The sequence below is a fragment of the Schistocerca americana genome, chromosome X, assembly GCF_021461395.2.
Source record: "Schistocerca americana isolate TAMUIC-IGC-003095 chromosome X, iqSchAmer2.1, whole genome shotgun sequence".
Taxonomy (NCBI): Eukaryota; Metazoa; Arthropoda; class Insecta; order Orthoptera; family Acrididae; genus Schistocerca; species Schistocerca americana.
The window spans coordinates 576717882-576735535 of record NC_060130.1 but is presented as its reverse complement, the minus strand read 5'-3'; the positions used below and the strand labels follow the sequence as shown (position 1 = coordinate 576735535).

Here is a 17654-nt window from a genome sequence, read left to right as displayed (position 1 = left end):
AACCCCCATGCAGCCATTCATATTTACGACTTTCGTGATTTCATCGCTTGAGGAAAGTACTGGGATGTTTACTTTGAAAGTACACAACCAAATTCCTTCCCTATCCATCCTCAGTCTGAGTTTATGCTCCGTCTCCAATGACATCATCGACGGGAAGCTAAACCCTAATCATTCTTCCTTCGCATAGTAAGCTAAATGAGTAGGGGACATTCAAGTGTAATGAACACTTGGAGAGTGCGCAAGTGTGAAGATGTTTTTACTCAAAAATAAACAAACGGAAAAAATCGCAACACCAAAATGGAGTTGTGCGACGAAAACGAATGTTGGTGGGCGTGTTTCTACATCAGAAAGATAATGTTTAATCAAATTTCTCCCCAGTCGCAGCCGGCCGGAGTGGCCGAGCGGTTAAAGGCGCTACAGTCAGGAAACGCACGACCGCTACGGACGCAGGTTCGAATCCTGACTCGGGCATGGATGCGTGTGATGTCCTTAGGTTAGTTAGGTTTAAGTAGGTCTAAGTTCTAGGGGACTTATGACCACAGCAGTTGAGTCCCATAGTGCGCAGAGCCATTTTTTTGAACCCCCAGTCGCATAAGAGTGGCGACAGTTGTGCCACTATGAGAATGCAAATGAGGTTTGCTTTAAATACACGCTGTAACGTCGTGAGCGTTTGTTACATTTGAGATTCGACGTGGTGAGACGATATTACCCCAGAATTCCTTTCAGGCTAGAAAGACTCCATTACCTGCTGGTAATTGGTTAGTTGATTGATTTGGGGGAGGGATCCGAACAGCGAAGTTACCGGTCCAGTCGGATTAGGGAAGGATGGGAAAGAAATCAGCCGTGCCCTTTCAAAGGAACAACGCTGGAATTTGCCTGAAGCGATCACGGCCGGACGCGGATTTGAGCCGTCGTGCTCCCGAATGAGAGTCCAGTGTGCTAACCACTGCGACACCCGCTCGGTGCACCACACTGAATTTGAACGCGGTCGCGTAATAGGGCTACGAGAAGCTGGACGATCCTTCTACGACACTGCAGAAATACTTGGCAGGAAAGTAGCCACTGTAGATGATTACTGGAAGTGGTGGTCACGGGCAGGTACTCACTCAAGACAACCCGTCTCCGGGTGGCCACGTGGTACCAGTGAGAGGGAAGACCGTTGTGTTTGGCATTTGGCTGTGGCACATCGTTCTGGGTCTGCAGCAGAAATTTAAGCAGCAGTTGCCACCACTGCAAACTGTCACAAATCAGTTATTTCAAAGCCAGCTCCGAGCCACCCGGCCTGTAGCGTGCATTCCACTGACCGTAATCCACCGCCATTTGCGGTTTCAGTGTCACACGACAGTTCATTAGATGGTGGAGTGGAGTTCTGTTTTGTTTGCTGGTGGAAGCTGGGTCTGTCTCGGTGGCAGTGATGGCCCTGTGTTGGTTAGGAGGAGGTCAGGTGAGCGCCGCAAACCAGTCTGTTTGATGCCTAGACACAATGGACTTACTCCTGGAGTTATGGTCTGAGGTGCGATTTCATATGACAGGAGGAGACTCTTGAGGTTATCCCACGCACCCTAACCGCAAATTTGTACGTCAGTCTGGTGATTCGACCTGTTGTGCTGCCATTCATGGACAGAATTCCAGAGGCTGTTTTCCAACAGGATAGCACTCGCCCACATACCGCTGTTGTAACCCAACATGCTCTCTACAGAGTCGACACGTTGCGTTGGCCGACTCGATTACCAATAATCGGGGACATATGGGACATCATCGCACCACGACTCCAGCGTCATCCACAAACAGCGTTAACCGTCCCAGTATTCATCAACAAAGTGCAACAGGCATGAAATTTCATCCCACAAACTGAAATCCTTCGCCTGTACAATACAATGCATGCACGTTTGCATGCTTTCATTCAACATTCTGTCGGTTGCACCGGATATTAAAGTACCAGCATTTCATATTTAGCAAACGGCCTTGCCGCAGTGGTAACACCGGTTCCCGTCAGATCACCGAAGTTAAGCGCTGTCGGGCTGGGCTAGCACCTGAATGAGTGACCATCCGGTCTGCCGAGCGCTGTTGGCAAATGGGGTGCACTCAGCCCTTGTGAGGCAAACTAAGGAGCAGCTTTATTGAGAAGTGGCGGCTCCAGAAACTGACATACGGCCGGGAGAGCGGTGTGCTGAACACAAGCCGCTACAGATCCCCATCCAGTGACGCCTATGGGCTGAGGATGACACGGCGGCCGGTCGGTACCGTTGGGCCTTCATGGCCTGTTCGGGAGGAGTTATTTCATATTTGCATTGGCTTATCTCGCGCTTACATTAACCAGTCATAATGCAATGTTACTTACACAAATGTATTCTCGAAAGTCATTACTCTACATTAATTATGTTTTGGTGTTGAGATTGTTTTCCCGTCCATGAACGTTAAAATGCGAAAACTCTTAGGAATTTTTTTTAGGTAGTACAAAAGTAGCTGGTAACTAACTTTTTAATCAGATCCTTTTAAATGAAAAGAAACATATTCGTAATTTTGTGAGCCGACAGGAGCATTTTTCCGCTGGTTCCCTACTTTTCTCTGCTGCTGCAGGGCATGGGCATGTTACTCGTATGAAAAAAAAGTATAGGTCAGTAACATTTAGATAGTTTACTTGTGTGAAACGGAAATAGTGTAAAACTAATTTGACACCTCAGACCGGATTTTACGCGCAAATCAATTTTACATGTGCTTCAGTACCACAGTATGTAGTTCCCAGACGACAACGGAGACACTTTACAGCGTATTTCTCCGCGCTATGTCACTTTCCGAACTAAGTTTTCGCCTCATACCGCATTCTACTTGTAGAAGTAGTGTAAATTTGAACCTCTGTATCGTGGAAACGGATAAAGATATCTACAAAACTCTCAAGTTTGCTCGAAACCGGAAGCTTAGGAACATATTGTAAACATTTCAGCCATTTTCTGTGCATAGCCGTCTTGGAATCCTCGGATTGGGTTTGATCCTCCGGGGACGGCGAAAATACAGAAAAAAAAATTTTTTTTGCAGTTTTCCGAGGTACCACCCATGCACTAATAGTATCTCCGTAAGTCCCAACTAGCCCATCGTCAACTGCAAAAAGAACAAAACGATTTGTGGTCCCTACCTTTTTATCACCAACAGAACCCGAGGTATGAGCACCGGAAAACCCCATTTCTTATGTGCGGCTTTTCGAATATATCAGGTACACACACTGTCGCATACATACCGATATAGCGGACAATATGTGATTAGTTCATTAATTTTATTTGCAGTCGTCTCTAAGATCTCATATTTCTGCTACAGGTGTTATAAGTCCATGCTGTAAGGCGTGCTACACGTCTTTCACCATAACCTGCTAATTTCAAGGTGACGTTCATTGCTAAGATTAGTCAAAGGGATTTTCAGCCTTATTCGCTAATTCTTTTCGTGAAGTGGGTGGATCTGCCAGGAGTAAAGGCATTGTTAGAGGAGTAAATGTGGTAGGCATTGAATTCAATAACGTGATGTATATCGATTCAACGCGTTGACACTTAGGCTACCCGTGGGCTACTCCGTCGACCTTGGTAGTAATAGAGTTGATACGATTAAGTAGCTTTGATACATTTTATACAGGGTGTTACAAAAAGGTACGGCCAAACTTTCAGCAAACATTCCTCACACACAAAGAAAGAAAATATGTTATGTGGACATGTGTCCGGAAACGCTTACTTTCCATGCTAGAGCTCATTTTATTACTTCTCTTCAAATCACATTAATCATGGAATGGAAACACACAGCAACAGAACGTACCAGCGTGACTTCAAACACTTTGTTACAGGAAATGTTCAAAGTGTCCTCCGTTAGCGAGAATACATGTATCCACCCTCCGTCGCATGGAATCCCTGATGCGCTGATGCAGCCCTGGGGAATGGCGTATTGTATCACAGACGTCCACAATACGAGCACGAAGAGTCTCTACATTTGGTACCGGAGTTGCGTAGACAAGAGCTTTCAAATGCCCCCATAAATGAAAGTCAAGAGGGTTGAGGTCAGGAGAGCGCGGAGGCCATGGAATTGGTCCACCTCTACCAATCCATCGGTCACCGAATCTGTTGTTGAGAAGCGTACGAACACTTCGACTGAAATGTGCAGGAGCTCCATCGTGCATGTACCACATGTTGTCGTACTTGTAAAGGCACATGTTCTAGCAGCACAGGTAGAATATCCCGTATGAAATCATGATAACGTGCTCCATTGAGCGTAGGTGGAAGAACGTGGGGCCCAATCAAGACATCACCAACAATGTCTGCCCAAACGTTCACAGCAAATCTGTGTTGATGACGTGATTGCACAATTGCGTGCGGATTCTCGTCAGCCCACACATGTTGATTGTAAAAATTTACAATTTTATCACGTTGGAATGAAGACTCATCCGTAAAGAGAACATTTGCACTGAAATGAGGATTTACACATTGTTGGATGAACCATTCGCAGAAGTTTACCCGTGGAGGCCAATCAGCTGCTGATAGTACCTGCACACGCTGTACATGGTACAGAAACAACTGGTTCTCCCGTAGCACTCTCCATACTTGGTCAACGTTAACTTGTACAGCAGCAACTTCTCTGACGCTGACATTAGGGTTATCGTCAACTGCACGAAGAATTGCCTCGTCCATTGCAGGTGTCCTCGTCGTTCTAGGTCTTCCCCAGTGGCGAGTCATAGGCTGGAATGTTCCGTGCTCCCTAAGACGCCGATCTATTGCTTCGAACGTCTTCCTGTCGGGACACCTTCGTTCTGGAAATCTGTCTCGATACAAACGTACTGCGCCACGGCTATCGCCCCGTGTTAATCCATACATCAAATGGGCATCTGCCAACTCCGCATTTGTAAACATTGCACTGACTGCAAAACCACGTTCGTGGTGAAGACTAACCTGTTGATATTACGTACTGATGTGCTTGATGCTAGTACTGTAGAGCAATGAGTCGCATGTCAACACAAGCACCGAAGTCAACATTACCTTCCTTCAATTGGGCCAACTGGCAGTGAATCGAGGAAGTACAGTACATACTGACGAAACTAAAATGAGCTCTAACATGGAAATTAAGCGTTTCCGGACACATGTCCACATAACATCTTTTCTTTATTTGTGTGTGAGGAATGTTTCCTGAAAGTTTGGCCGTACCTTTTTATAACACCCTGTATAAAGTGATGGTGGAAAGGGGGGGAGGTGGGAAGAAAGCAAAGGAAAGGGAAGGTAAGAAATTATTGATGTCAGCTGCATAGGGAGTTTATGCGATGAGAGAAAATGTGTGCAAGACCGGGACTCGAGCCCTGCATCTCCTGCTTACTTGGCATTTGCGTTAACCACTGTTCCAGCCAGACACAGTATTTATCGCAACAGCGCGAACCATCTCAGCACACGGCCCGGCCGAGCCACACTCTCACCATGCGCCACTTTTCCACAGTCCCCGTCCGTGTCCTCCGTGCTGGTTACTTTGAGATTCTCACAGCAGGTCGAACGTGACTGCGCATCGGCAGTGGAGGTGGTGGATCCGTGGCCCATAGAGGCAAATCAATTAAATGAAAGCGTGGCGCCTGTTGTTTCATGACCGGATCATGGAGTTGGCACCCTCCTCTCGAATAGCGCCGGCTCCGGTGGCTCGCATCTCACAGCCGCTACCACACATGCGTACTTTTTTGGCGAATAGAGATATGTATAGACACTGACTACCACGATTGCAATGGTACGTGATATATATCGATATTTATAGCTTATTGTCACGAGAACGGCCATGTAATACCGTAGAGAGACGGCAACCAACAGTAAATTGGTCAGTTGCATGGCGTTCAGTGATCTATGTCTTTCTTGATACAGTGACGGATGCGCTATGGTATCTGGTAGTAAATGCGAAGTATGTGACGCGATTCAGTTATGTGCTATTCATATGATGGATACTCCACTGTGCCTTCAGTGCAATGGTTTGGACACTGTTGCACACTGCGTGATGTGTAGAACTTCTGCAGAAGTGTAGTGTTTGGCACAAAAATTACCGCTTTCTTGTTCCGAGTTGTGCCGCAAGCTATCGAAACACAGATATTTCTTTAATACGATAAGACATACTACCACCAAGTGAAGACTAATGCAGTGACTTGGATTCGGATGGTGACAGTGTTTTATCTTTACCAAGATGGCAATAAGAATGTATTTCTGGACCTTTCTGCAAGAACGTCATTCTTTGCTTTTGAAACATCCGATGTGTAAACTATATTGCGCTAACCTTTTAGGAAATGCCTAGCTAGATCCCCCACGCAGTTTGAGTGTACCGGGTAGGAGAATCTAATTAATATATTTGTTGATTTAGAACAAGAATAGACCAGTACAGCGGAGCGGTCTTTATAATGTCACGAGTAGACGTGCCCGACTCCAGTATGAGGAGCATCGGGGATCAGCGAGACAACACTTCTAATATGTGATCATCAGACGGTTACTGTTTCGTAATGAAAGAAAAGCGTTTGTGTGTTTAATTTGTTAATTTAATTATGTACTTACAACATGTTTTCGCCTCCTATTTCTAATATGTAAAAAAAGAATGAACAGAGTCACTGCTGTTACAAGGACTATTCAATAAAATAGCACGCTGAATGCAGTTCATGTCGGAGTAGCAATTGCAATCTGGGTCCTCAATTATCTGTTGGATGTACTCCAATCTCGGTTTTCCTTTACAGTTTTTACACTCTACAGCTCACTCTGCTACCATGCAAGTTATTCCATCACGTCTTAGCAGATATCCTAACATCCTGTCCCTTCTTCTTGTCAGTGCTTTTCTATAAATTCCTCTCCTCACCGATTCTGTGGAGAACTTCCTGATTCCTTACCTTATCAGTCCATCTAATTTTCAATATTCTTCTCTAACACCACATCTCTACGTCTACATCTAGGTTATTACTCTGCTATTCACAATAAGGTGCCTGGCAGAGGGCTCAATGAACCACCTTCAAGCTGTCTCTCTATCGGTCCACTCTCGAAAGACGCGGGGGAAAACGGAGCACTTAAACTTTTCTGTGCGAGCCCTGATTTCTCTTATTTTATCGTGATGATCTTTTCTCCCTATGTAAGTGCGTGCTAACAGAATGTTTTCGTAGTCGACGGAGAAAACTGGTGATTGAAATTTCATGAGAAGACCCCGTCGCAACCAAAAATGTCTTTCTTTTAATGATTGCCACTCCAATTCAATATCATGTCTGTGGCACTATCTCCCCTATTTTGCGATAATACAAAACAAGCTGCCCATCTTTGAACTTTTTCGATGTCGTCCGTCAGTACCACCCGATGCGGATCCCACACTGCACAGCAATACTCCAGAATAGGGCGGACAAGCGTGGTGTAAGCAGCCCCTTTAGTAGACCTGTTGCACCTTCTAAGTGTTCTGCCAATGAACAATTGGTTACCTCTACCCACAACATTATCTACGTGATCGTTCCAATTTAGGTTATTTGTAGTTGTAATCCTTAAGTATTTAGTTGAATTTACAGCCTTCAGATTTGTGTGACTTATCACATAATCAAAATTTAGTGGATTTCTTTTAGCACTCATGTCAATAATTTCACACTTTTCTTTTCTTTATTCAGGGCCAATTGCAACTTTTTGCACCTTACCTAAATCATTTTGCAATTCTTTTTGGTCATCTGATGACTTTAAAAGACGGTAAATGACAGCATCATCTGCAAATAATCTAAGAGGGCTACTCAGATTGTCTCCTATGTCGTTAATATAGATCAGGAACAATAGAGGGCCTATAACACTTTCTTGGGGAACGCCGAATATTACTTCTATTTCACTCAATGACTTTCTGTCTATTACTACGAACTGTCACCTTCCTAACAGGAAATCACAAATCTAGTCGCACAACTGAGGCGACATTCCATAGGCAGACAGTTTGGTTAGAAGACGCTTATGAGGAACGGACATTCTCAGAAATTTCCTCTTCAAATTAAGGTCAATGTTTAGTACTAGTAGACTTCTCTTGGCTAGAAATGACTTTTTGGCAATGCTAGACTGCTTTTAATGTCCTCCTTGCCTCGACTGTCATGGATTATTTTGCTGCCTAAGTATCAGAATTCCTTAGCTTTATCAACTTCGTGATCACCATTCCTGATGTTAAGTTTCTCGTTGTTCTCGTTTCTGCTACTTCTCATTACTTTCGTTTTGCTACGATATACTCTCAATCCATATTCTATACTCATTACACTGTTCATTCCATTCAGCAGATCCTATGATTCTTCTTCACTTTCATTCAGGATGGCAGTGCCGTCAACGAATCTTATCATTGACATCCTTTCACCTTCAATATTAACTCCACTCTTGAACCTTACTTTTATTTCCGTAATTTCTTCTTCGATGTATAGACTGAACAGTAAGGGCTAAAGACTACAACCCTGTGTTACACCCTTTTTAATCCGAGGGCTCGTTCCTCGTCTCCCACTCTTACTGTTCCCTCTTGCTTCTTTTACATATTGTATATTATTCATTTTTCTCTATAGATTTTCCCTATTTTTCTCAGAATTTCGAACATCTTGCACAATTTTATATTGTCGAACGCTTTTCCTCGTCAACAAATCCAGTAAACGTGTCTTGCATTTTCTTCAGTCTAGACATTATCAAACGCTATGTCAGAATTGCCTCTCTGGTGCATTTACCTTTCCTAAACACAAACTGATCCTCCTCAAACGCATCTTCAATTTTCTCTTCAGCTCTTCTGTATATTATCTTTGTCGGTAACCTTGATGCATGAACTGTTAAGCAGATTGCGAGATAATTCTTATTCGATAGTAAGTCTTCCAAAGTTCTTTCAAATTCTGATTCTAATGCTGATTACCATATTTCTTCTGTACCGACTCCTATTTCTTCCCCTATCACGTCATCACACAAGTCTTCCACCTCATAGAGGACTCCAGTGTACTCTTTCCTCCTATCCGCCCTTTCCTCTGTATTTAACAGTAGAATTTCGATTGCACTCTTAATGTACCACCCTTGCTCTTAATTTCATAGAAGGCTGTTTTAACTTTTCTGTATCCTGAGTCAGTCCTTCCGACAATTATTTCTTTTTCGATTTCATCACATTTCTCCTGCTGCCATTTCGCATTAGTTTCCCTGCAGTTCTACTTACTTCATTCCGAAGTGACTTTTATTTCTGCATTCCTGAATTTTCTAAACATTTTTGTGCTTCCTTCTTGCTTCTGCTACTCAGGGTTTCTTCGAAATTACCTTCTTTGGATCCATGTTTTTCTTTCCAACTTGTGTGATTGCCCTTTTTAGAGCTGTTCATTCCTCTCCTCTTGAACTGTACTGACTACTGAGCTATTCCTCATTGCTGTTTCTACAGTCTTAGAGAACTTCAAGCGTGTCTCGTCACTTCTTAGTACTTCCGTATTCCACTTCTTTGAGCATTGATTCTTCCTCATTAATCTCTTAAACGTCCGCCTACTCTGCATCATTAGTAAATTGTGATCTGTGCCTATATTGTTTGCTCCTGGAAACGCCTTACAATCCAGTATCTAATTTCAGACTTTCTACTTGACCATGATGTAATCTAGCTGAACTCTTCCTTTATCTCCTCCCATTTTTCCAAGTATACTTCTTCCGCTTGTGATTATTGAACGAAGTATTCGCTATTACTGACTGAAGTTATTGTAGAACTCAATTAGACTTCTTTCTCTCTCATTCCTAGTACCAAGCCCATATTTTCTAGTAACCATTTCTTCTATTCTTTCCCCTACAACCGCATTCCATTCCCCCATGACTATTAGATTTTTATCTCCCATTACGTACTTAATTACCTGTTCAGTATCCTCATATATTTCCTCTATCTGCTGATCGTCAGCTTGCGACGTCGGCATGTATATCTGATATATTGCTGTCGATTCTGATGAGAAGTACATTGCCACTGAACTGTTCACAGTAACTCCCTTTTTGCTCTACCTTCCTGTTCATAACGAATGCTACTCCCGTTATATCATTTTCTGCTGCTGTTGGTATCACTCTTTACTCATCTGAAGAGAAGTATGTGTCGTCTTTCTATTTCAGTTCACTGATCCCTACTAGTTTTAATTAGATCGTAAGCAATTACCAACATATTCATGTGCAAGTTCAGACCTCAGCCTTCATTCCCTATTATTCATTGTTGTAACATTTATTCAAAGCAAAAACGGTTTTCTCTTGTTCCCCTCTAACCGCAGCCCACATAGACACTCTTAAGTAGACGTATACTTAAACGCTGGATACTTTTCGCCGAATTTCAGTTCATACTTGCTTTATTACTGTGGCGATCACACGTAGAACAGTTGCTGAGCGCCAAGGTGCCTGCTGGCATACGCTTGGGGATCCTTGCCTTAACCACAGCGACATCTGCGCAGCTCTCACACATCTCTTGATATTCACATCTCTCAGAAATGTACTACAGCTTAAGCCGGCACTCAATCCTGCAATGTGTACCAGTCACGCCATAGTGAAATGAGTTACTTCGTCATTTACGCAAGGTAACGGCCTCAGCACGTTTCAAATTAGCATGGACAACATACAATAAAGCGCCAAAGAAACTGGTGTAGCCATGTGTATTCAACTACAGAGAGATGTAAACAGGTAGAATACGGCGCTGCTGTCGTCAACACCTATATAAGACTACAAGTGCGTATTAATGGTTAATCCTAACCAGACGTACGCAAACATCGCAGTACCCACATCCTGCGACACCTCACTTTAGTGAATACTAACCCTTATGCAGAGATGGCAGTAGACCTTTTGTGTTGGCCATCATGCCGGTGTGGGCGTGGAGGGACTCCACTTCTATATAATGTGTTGGCACAGTTGTTAGATTGGTTACTGCTGCTACAATGGCAGGTTCTCAAGATATAAGTGAATTTGACCGCAGTGTTATAGTCGGCGCACGAGCAATGGGACACAGCATCTCCGTGGTAGCGACGAAGCGGAGATTTTCCCGTACGACTATTTCCCGAGTGGACCATGAATATCAGGAATCCGGTAAAACACCAAATCTCTGACATCGCGGCGGCCGTAAAAAAGCCTCCAAGAACGGGACCAACGATGACTAAGGCGAATCGTTCAACGTGACAGAAGTGCAACGCTTCCGCAAACTGCTCCAGATTTCAATGCTGGGCCATCAAGTATCAGCGTGCGAAACATTCAACGAAGCATCATCGATATGTGATTTCGGAGTACCCTTGATGAATGCACGACACAAATCTTTACACCTTGCCTGGGTCTGTCAACACCGCCATTGGACTGTTGATGACTGGAAACATGTTGGCTGGTCTGGTTTCAAATTATATCGAGCGGATGGACGTGTACGGGTATGGAGGCAACCTCATGAATCCATACACCGTGCATCTCAGCAGGGGACTGTTCAAGCTGGTGGAGGCTCTGTAATGGTGTGGGGCGTATGCAGCTCAAGTGATATGGAACCTCTGATACGTCTAGATACGACTCTGACAGGTGACACGTATGTAAGCATCCTGCCTGATCACCTGCATCCATTCATGTCCATTGTGCAGTCCGACGAGCTTGGGGAATTCCAGCAGGACAATGTGACACCCCACACGTCCAGACTGCTACAGAGTGGCTCCAGGAACACACTTCTGAGATTAAACACTTCCACTGGCCACCAAACTCCCCAGACATGAACATTATTGGGCATATGTGGGATGCTTTGGAACGTGCTGTTGAGAAGAGATCTGTACCCCCACGTACTCGTACGAATTTATGAACAGCCCTGCAGGATTCATGATGTCAGTTCCCTCCATCACTACTTCAGAACTTAGTCGAGTCCATGCATCGTCGTTTTGCGACACTTCAGCGTGCTCGCGGGAGCCCCACACGATATTATACAGTTGTACCAGATTTTTTGTCTCTTCAGTGTAATATCCAATAGTGTAATTGTTTCATAAGTTCTGTAATTATTCATTGAACGCTGTCAAGTAATGCCTGTAGATTTTAGTGCGGACAGAACTGAAGGGAGTAGTTTGTTAGCCGGACGTTGTGGCCGAGCGGTTCTAGGAGCTTCAGACTAGAACCTCACGACCGCTACGGTCGCAGGTTCGAATCCTGCCTCGGGCATGAATGTGTGTCATGTCTTTAGGTTTGTTAGGTTTAAGTAGTTCTAAGTTCTAGGCGACTGATGACCTCAGATGTTAAGTTCCATAGTGCTCAGAGCCATTTGGAGGAGTTTGTTATGATGAATCATACAATAATAAGTTTCTCAGGTGTATAGTGCTTTCTAGTGTCCGTTACGTCGTCTTCTATAACAAAGATTGGTGTAACCCATTTTATATGAGTGCACTTAAAATACTGAGATATTTAAATGCAAATTAAACTATGTTTTTCGGAAATGATTGACATCAGGATTAATATTTTAAGCTACTAGTCACAAGACTCTTGAGACTGACCTTCATCCTTGATGGCAGGACCCTGAGAAGCAGGCTCCTTTCCGAGATAATCTTCTCCGAGATCTGAAATACAAAGGGAAATTCATTTTTTTTATCTTAATAACCAGATAAAAACGAGAAAAGCTTTTCTCAAGTAATGCACAAAATCGTAATTACTTAAGAAATGCCTCATAAAACAAAATTGGGAAATTACTCCTTAGGCACCTTCCTAAAATATATAAAATTACATATAACTCTGCCAAATTATGAAATAAAGACTATTCTTTGAATACAGTAGAGCTTGGTACTTATGATAATATTATTGTAGTCCATACAAAATTTGGAATTTGTTACTGTTACCACCTTTATAGTTTTAACTGCTAATCTAGATAGCCAGTGAAACTTTCTCTCAGTCCACTGGATATGTCTTAAAATGTGAATGATACGGTGAAATCCTCAATTCATGCTTACCTATCTCCTCTTTAATAACGACATTGCTATAATCCTCTGAATTGTTTGCAACGTCATGATTGGTCTCTGGGATTAATCCTGAAAATCAAAACCAAATAAAACGATGAAATATAACTGAAGTTGCACGGCACATAAGAGCGCAGAAAACAAGTGTATACTGAGTATTTGTCTATAAGGTATGCGTGAGAATTTTATTTAATGATTATCGTATTGAAATATTTTAAATTCGTTTCGTGAAAAAATTCTACAGTATCGAATATTCATAATAAGCAAGGAGATTTCCGCACCAAATACCAGTTAAGCATTGCTTTGCAGCCATTAGAAGTCCAAGTTCTTAGTCTACGGAGTACCTCTCACGATACAGACACTTTCACCCACTTACCATACTGATACAAGTTCTTCATGGTTTCCCTACAGCTGTTCAGACAAACGGTGGAATGACTTAACTTGTCTCTCGGTCTGAGATAAACAGCGACTCTAAAACGAATATTAAAACCGCGCAACCGTTCGTCGCGGTCAGCACCAGGCGGGCCACGCCACGAGCTCTGAACAAAGTTCTGTACAGGCAAAGTATGGACAGCTTTTGGGTCCATTGCACTGCGGCTTATTCACTGACTGCTACAGTGTACTGAGCCGTTTTTATCAAAGAAGCTAGTTTCTCTACCCAAGTATTAGTAAGGTAGTGCACTAGCTTCAAACTGAACGTCTTCAATTCCTAGCAACAAATAATTGTAGAAAAACATGTCTGAAAATAGTTTTTGTGAGGAGGATAAGTTCTGATTTTCGTGGAGCTGGCATTTATCAAAAATATAGCGACAAATTTCACAGTTCTCGTTACAGAAGCGAGTTCAAGTGATCGGCGTTGTCTTAAGCAGCTCTAACTGACCATCCTGAATGCTCAGAAGCAGAAAAAGGTAACCAATATTATGTCCAAATACATTGTACTGACAAGGAAAAAAAAATCATCACAATTCTGAATATCCTTGTCATTATTGAAAGAAGACAATGACGATTATGACATATTTAAAAGGACGGAACGTGAATCATAAAATAAGTAAGGACAAACAAAATTTTTAAAGTGACAATGTATAACGTGATTTTTCACGTAGGAGAAGCAGGACTTAAACGTTAAAAAATAGAACCGGTGCAATATGCGTATGTAAGAGGGCAAGCCGTTGAGCTTTATATGGACCATCGATTGTACTCTTCTCCCGATAGCAGGATGTTTATGTTGCTAGTCATTTGCATGGCGGTGTCGAAACGGCTCAGAAATAGTGACCCACCAACCTCACTGGCGACTTACGGAGCGTATCCGGTGAACGAGGACTCTCAGGGTGCAGGCAGGGCGTGACTTAATGAGTGAGTAGTTTGCAGGAATACTCGGTGCAAATTTCCCTGGGCGCATTATCCACATCTCCGCGTTGTCAAATGGAAGCAACAGACCATGATCGGTGGGACTCGTGTTAAACCCTCATCAACGTGTGTCCGTGTCAAGCTGAGGGTAACAAATGAGACTGTAATTGCCCTCATTCCTCTAATACACGAATTAATCCCATTTTATGGACAGTCTTTCCTTCATATCTGACCTCAGTTCTAGTCCGAGTGATTTCCGTGAGTTTAGGAGGCGGCTGGGCTCTTAAGAACTAGGAAGCTTGGACTGAGGCTTAAGCGTCTCGTGGCGACCATGACTCGACTCACAGCCTTCGTTATCAAGGCAAAGCTAGGTGCTACAGGCTACTACGGAGGTGTCCCGAATTCAACTGCTCAAGAAAGACTGTCCCAGAGCATAATATGTTGTCGCAATAACGACATCAGCAGCATAAAATCTGCCCCATGGAATCGGATAAAGTGAGCTCTATTGTGAAAACCAACGAAATATAACTAAAAACTGTTCAACAGTCGAGATTTCAACAGACTGTGCTCTCATTTTCAGGTCTTAAATTCTTTTGTTATAAAGCATGTTCATTTTACGCTGATCTCATGTGCAAGATGTTAAGTTGATATAAATAGTACATTCTAAAATATCTGTCATCGCTAAAATATTTAAAAACATAAAGCACCCCGTGCAACAGGCTATGCCCAAATACAGGGTGGTCCAAAAGTCCGGACACACCAGGATAAAATCCAAATGAAGTAGAAAACAAGGAAACAGAGCCCCTACACACGAGGAAGGGGAATGGGGAAACTTTATAGGCTATGCCACCAACATGGCGGCCATCTTTAAAGCCGCCATCTTGGATTCAACTCCAAAATTTCAAATGGGAATGTGGTCATGTGACATATCAAACAGATAGAGAATTTCACCAGAAAAACAATGCCGTTGTTATTTTAAACATAGCTTTATTCGTTCTCGGGTTATAGCCAGCTACATGTGGCAGCAGTGGGATGCTCGGCAGCGTTAGTATTACGTACTGAGAAGTCATAAAATGGAGTCTGTAACGGTGCAAAGTGACTATCCCATGCCTGATATGTTACATGTGTTTAACTGTTAGGTATCATTTACTCATGCTAACGTTTTAATCATTGTTTCCTTATTTACAGGTTACAAAACGTCCTTAACACATGAAGAGCGCATTGAAATCTTCTTGATATCAGGAGAAAGAATTGCTGAGGACTTCAACAGTCGTCACCCAACCAGACAGCCCATCACTCACAGCGCAGTTGCCAAGCTTTTGGCCAAATTCCGAGCAACAGGTTCTGTCGCAGATCAACCTAAGGCTGGAAGACCAAAATCCGCCACCGATGAAGCGACAACAGTGAGCGTGTTGGCATCATTTAGCAAGATTCCGCAACGGAGTACTCGTCGCCTGTCGTAAGAATGTGGGGTTAGCCGTACCTCCATACTGCGAATTTTATCGCAGCACAAATGGCACCCATACAAAATTCACCTGCTCCAACACCTGAACGAGGATGACCCAGACCGTTGGGTACAGTTCGCAGAATGGGTGACACAGCAGCTGCAGATAAACCCAGCCGGCCGAAGTGGCCGTGCGGTTAAAGGCGCTGCAGTCTGGAACCGCAAGACCGCTACGGTCGCAGGTTCGAATCCTGCCTCGGGCATGGACGTTTGTGATGTCCTTAGGTTAGTTAGGTTTAACTAGTTCTAAGTTCTAGGGGACTAATGACCTCAGCAGTTGAGTCCCATAGTGCTCAGAGCCATTTTTTGCAGATAAACCCACGTTTCCCCTATCAGGTGCTGTTCAGTGATGAAGCCAATTTCTTTATCAATGGTGAAGTGAACAAGCAGAATCACAGATACTGGTCCGACACAAATCCGCACTGGATTGATGCTTCCAAAACGGTCGACTCACAAAAAGTGATGGTCTGGTGAGGTGCGTGGGGTACCAAAGTCGTTGGATCTTTTTTTTATTGATGGCACGTTAACAGCCAATGGTTATCTGAAGCTATTGGATGAAGAAGTGTTTCCCTCGTTGTTAACAGAGGACGGGACATTTATGGAATTCTTCCACCATGATGGAGACCCAGCACATTATGGGCACAATGTGCGAGCATACCTGGATGTGCAGTTCCCTCAAAAGTGGATTGGTCGTAGGGGTGCTGTGGAGCGGCCACCACGTTCATCAGATTTGACTCCTTTGGATTTTTACCTTTGGGGTCATGTCAAAGCTCTGGTTTATTCTGTGAAAATACGGGATTTGCATCATCTAAAGCAGCGCATTGCTGATGCGTGTGGTCAAATTCAGCCAGATGTGTTGGCCAAAGTTCATCAGGACTGGGTTCGGAGGATAGCATTAACAATCCAACATAATGGACAACATATCGAGCCATTCCTATGCCTGTTGGTGGTCTCTCGGGACTGTGTAACATCGGCGTAATGTCTCTTCGGCACATAACACACATGCTGCCCAGCGTCCCACCGGTGCCACATGTAGTTGGCTATAACCCGAGAATGAATAAAGCTATGTTTAAAATAACAACGGCATTGTTTTTCTGGTGAAATTCTCTATCTGTTTGATATGTCACATGACCAAATTCCCATTTGAAATTTTGGAGTTAAATCCAAGATGGCGGCTTTCAAGATGGCCGCCATGTTGGTGGCATAGCCTATAAAGTTTCCCCCTTCCCGTTCCTCGTGCGTAGGGAATCTGTCTCCTTGTTTGCTACTCCATTTGAATTTTATGAGGGTGTTTCCGGACTTTTGGACCGCCCTGTACATATTGCTCACAGTTGCTTGTTGCATCATGCAAACATGGTACACAATGGCACAAATGTTTCCATATGTTCAGCATATGTAAACAGTTGTGCTATTATGAACCGTGTTTGTATGATGCAACAAACAACTGTGAGCAATATGTACACTATGTAATCAAAAGTATCCGGACACCCCCAAAACATATCTTTTTCATATTAGGTGCATTGTACTGCTACCTACTGCCAGATAATCCATATCTGCGACCCCAGTAGTCATCAGACATAGTGAGACAGCAGAATGGGGCGCTCTGCGGAACTCACGGACCTCGAACGTGGTCAGGTGATTGGATGTCACTTGTGTCGTATGCCTGTACGCGAGATTTCCACGCTCCTAAACATCCCTAGGTCCACTGTTTCCTGTTACGGTGCTCGCTTATTTCCAAGTCCGTATCGATCTTAGTGCTGAGTTTTCACTCAGACGGCGCTTTGGCGTTAGGCGGTTGTTTCCGTGTGTGATCGCTGGCCGGAGCTTAGCTGGAGGCGTGTGAGGAGGTAAGAGGGGGCTGCCTTAGCTTGAAGACAGTTCAAAATGGTTAAAATG

At 43.6% G+C, this 17654-nt stretch overlaps 1 protein-coding gene and 1 pseudogene across 1 annotated transcript in view; one reads left to right on the top strand and one right to left on the bottom strand.

The window, feature by feature from the left end:
- LOC124556183 (suppressor of Mek1-like) overlaps positions 1-17654 on the bottom strand; it is a 132618-nt gene that overhangs the window by 38863 nt on the left and 76101 nt on the right. The window contains exon 8 of the mRNA XM_047130178.1: positions 12452-12514. Coding sequence (XP_046986134.1) covers positions 12452-12514 — 63 coding nt within the window. The remainder of the gene's footprint in view (positions 1-12451; positions 12515-17654) is intronic.
- Positions 1956-2073, top strand: LOC124557482 (annotated as a pseudogene).